The sequence below is a fragment of the Denticeps clupeoides genome, chromosome 7 (genome assembly GCF_900700375.1).
Source record: "Denticeps clupeoides chromosome 7, fDenClu1.1, whole genome shotgun sequence".
NCBI lineage: Eukaryota > Metazoa > Chordata > Actinopteri > Clupeiformes > Denticipitidae > Denticeps > Denticeps clupeoides.
Window position 1 is genome coordinate 2,635,520 of NC_041713.1, and position 2,653 is coordinate 2,638,172.

Below are 2,653 nucleotides of genomic sequence, written 5' to 3' on the forward strand. Positions count from 1 at the left end.
TATTGTATGAATGTTAAGAACTGTTTCTTTGGTTGCCCGGGACCATGAAGGCTGGAGATGAAGAAGTGAGAAGAGGGGAGTTTCATTTCTGTTCTTTTAAATATAGCGGAGTCGTCTCTCCTGCCACCGTCCTGCTCAGGGAGATCTTCACGTCTCCGCTACACAGTTGAAGGGACGTTTGACCAGACCCGCTTCTGTGAAGTTTATTAAGAACGTTCGAGGTTTGTGGACGGCCCAGTGGTGCATTAATAAAGAATGCTCTCTGAATGCTTTTATTTCCGTTCATTTCTTACTTTGTTTCTCGTTAATTAATTAGTCTTTATATATTATTGCCATTGCGCATGTTTATAACATGTTTATTAATTTAACACAGTCTAATAAATTAATAAAACAGTATTTGCCATATGAAACAAATATGATCTTGTCCATGTGAGGAATGTTTGTCTGGTGACACGAAGGGGCCGCGTTCGGAGCGCGAACCGTGACGTCACAAGCCACGCCCACCGCCTCCAACACGTGATGTCATTTGGCGAACGCGGCGTCGGAGGGGACCGTTAGATCCGGCGGCCCACGTGACCAGAGGAAGCGGGCCGGCGGGACACCTTCCAGCACGCAGCGTGCGTCGCTCACGACGACACACGCCGCGTCATTAGTTATTAATCGCGACAGCGTATTGGATCGAAGCCGTCGTGTCCTTCAGCCGGAAGCTCGACATGGACCCGCGGGGCGCCGCTTCTCCGGCGCGGTGAGCCCGGGAGATGGTGGTCCGCGGGCTCTGGGGCTGCAGGAGCCGCCTGGGGAAGCTCCGGCTGCGGCACGTCCTCTGCTTGGCCGCCGCCGCCTGCGCCCTGCTGGCTCTGCTCTTCGTGGACCTGATCGAGCTGTGGGTGACGTCGCTGGGCATGAGCGGGCCGGTGGAGGGCCCCGTGCGGGGAGGAGGGCCCCGGGCCCAGAGCGTCCCGCCCATGCGTCCCGAGGAGTACCTGCTCATGCCCAGCCCCCTGGTGTGCCAGCGTGCCAGGCCCTACCTTCTCGCCATGGTAAGCACTGCCCCGGCGAACCAGTGGGCCCGCCAGGCCATTCGGGACACCTGGGGCGGGGAGGTTGAGGTCAGCAGGCGTCGGGTGCTCACCCTTTTCACCGTGGGCGTGCCCACCGACCCCGGGTTGGCCAAACTGCTGGTGGTGGAAGCGCGTGAGCACGGTGACTTGGTGCAGGGCCGTTTCCAGGACAACTATGCCAACCTGACCCTCAAGACCCTGTCCATGTTGGCATGGGCGAAGCGCTTCTGCCCGCAGACGCAGTACCTGGCCAAGGTGGACGACGACGTGCTCTTCAATCCCTCCGGCCTGCTGCGCTACTTAGACCACAGTCACGACAGCGCCGGGCACACCGACCTGTACCTGGGCCGCGTGCACCTGGGCGTGGCCCCCAACCGCAACCCCTCCAGCAAGCACTTCCTGTCGGCGCAGGCCTACAATGCCAACGTGTTCCCCGACTACTGCAGTGGCACCACCTACGTTCTGTCACGAACCGCCCTGCTCAAACTCTCACTGACGGCTGCCGCCATGCCCCTGGCACGGCCGCTGCCGCCCGAGGACGTGTTCGTGGGCCTGTGCGCCCGGGCTGCGGGCGTGGCCCCGACCCACTGCCCTCTCTTCTCCGGGGGGCTGGCGGTGCCGTACGGCCGCTGCTGCTACCAGGCCATGGTGTCGGTGCACCAGGTGACGCCGGCGCAGATGAGACGGTTCTGGGCCGACGCCCACGCTTCCGAGGCCTGCTCGTGGCTCCGCCTCCGCGCCTCGCTGGGCCTCTGCAAGGTGCGAGCTCTACTCGGGACCCTGGTCGGCCAAGGAGACCCGCAGTGATCGCGGCAGAGCCAACGCCGGCGTGCTGATTCCTGCGACAAGAAGCCAGCAACCCCCCCGGAAAAACGGCAAAACCTGCGGCTGCTCCCGCCGGGGTCTCGGCCACAAAGAGGGGTTCAGCATGCACCGACAAAAAGCCAGCAGAGCCACCGACGTCAGCATGTTGGAGAAAACTGAACCGAATTTCGCTTATTCTGTTTAAATAACCAGCTTGATCGGCCTGCTGCTGCTGCTGTTCGCTGCGACCGGTTCGAGAGCCACCGGCAGAATACCGCTGCAAACACGTGCCACACCGAGAATCGGCATTAAAACACTGCACCGTAACGGTAGTCTAGGTCTATTTAGTTAGTTCCGTAGTCGTCCGTGGCGTTGCACTGAGCATATTACACTCAATGAGGCCGCGCACAACGATCAAGACCGCGGTTGTGCCACCAGGGGGCGCTCGAGTGCCGCCACGCCACACCTTTATGTGACATTTGTGTGACTTAAGGAAAATAAACGCCAGTGAAATTCCTGACTTTATTGGTCTTGTGGTATTATTTGAAACTGACCATGCCTACGGTAGAGACACGGTAACTTTTTTCAGTAACAGAGTTCTACAGATCTACGTATATAGATTTTTTTTTCCAAAATGTTTTAACTAATCCGGGCAACGTGGCCTAAAAATAATATCTCCGGCATAATAAATCTGGATTTTTTTAAATGGAAAAAATTTACATGATTCATATAATAATAAAAAAAAGAACAAAACACAGCTTTCATGTTAGATTTTGTTTAGATGTAAA

The 2,653-nt window shown here is 57.0% G+C and overlaps 1 protein-coding gene across 1 annotated transcript; it reads left to right on the plus strand.

The window, feature by feature from the left end:
* Positions 1–406: 406 nt before the first annotated feature.
* Positions 407–2,385, plus strand: b3galt4 (UDP-Gal:betaGlcNAc beta 1,3-galactosyltransferase, polypeptide 4). Its single transcript, XM_028987254.1, has one exon. The coding sequence runs from the start codon at positions 759–761 to the stop codon at positions 1,866–1,868; it is 1,110 nt and encodes a 369-aa protein (XP_028843087.1). The 5' UTR covers positions 407–758; the 3' UTR covers positions 1,869–2,385.
* The last annotated feature ends 268 nt before the right edge of the window (positions 2,386–2,653 follow it).

Excerpts from the sequence above, each read along its gene's own strand:
- b3galt4 (XM_028987254.1), top strand. The coding sequence starts at position 759 with ATGGTGGTCCGCGGGCTCTGGGGCTGCAGGAGCCGCCTGGGGAAGCTC.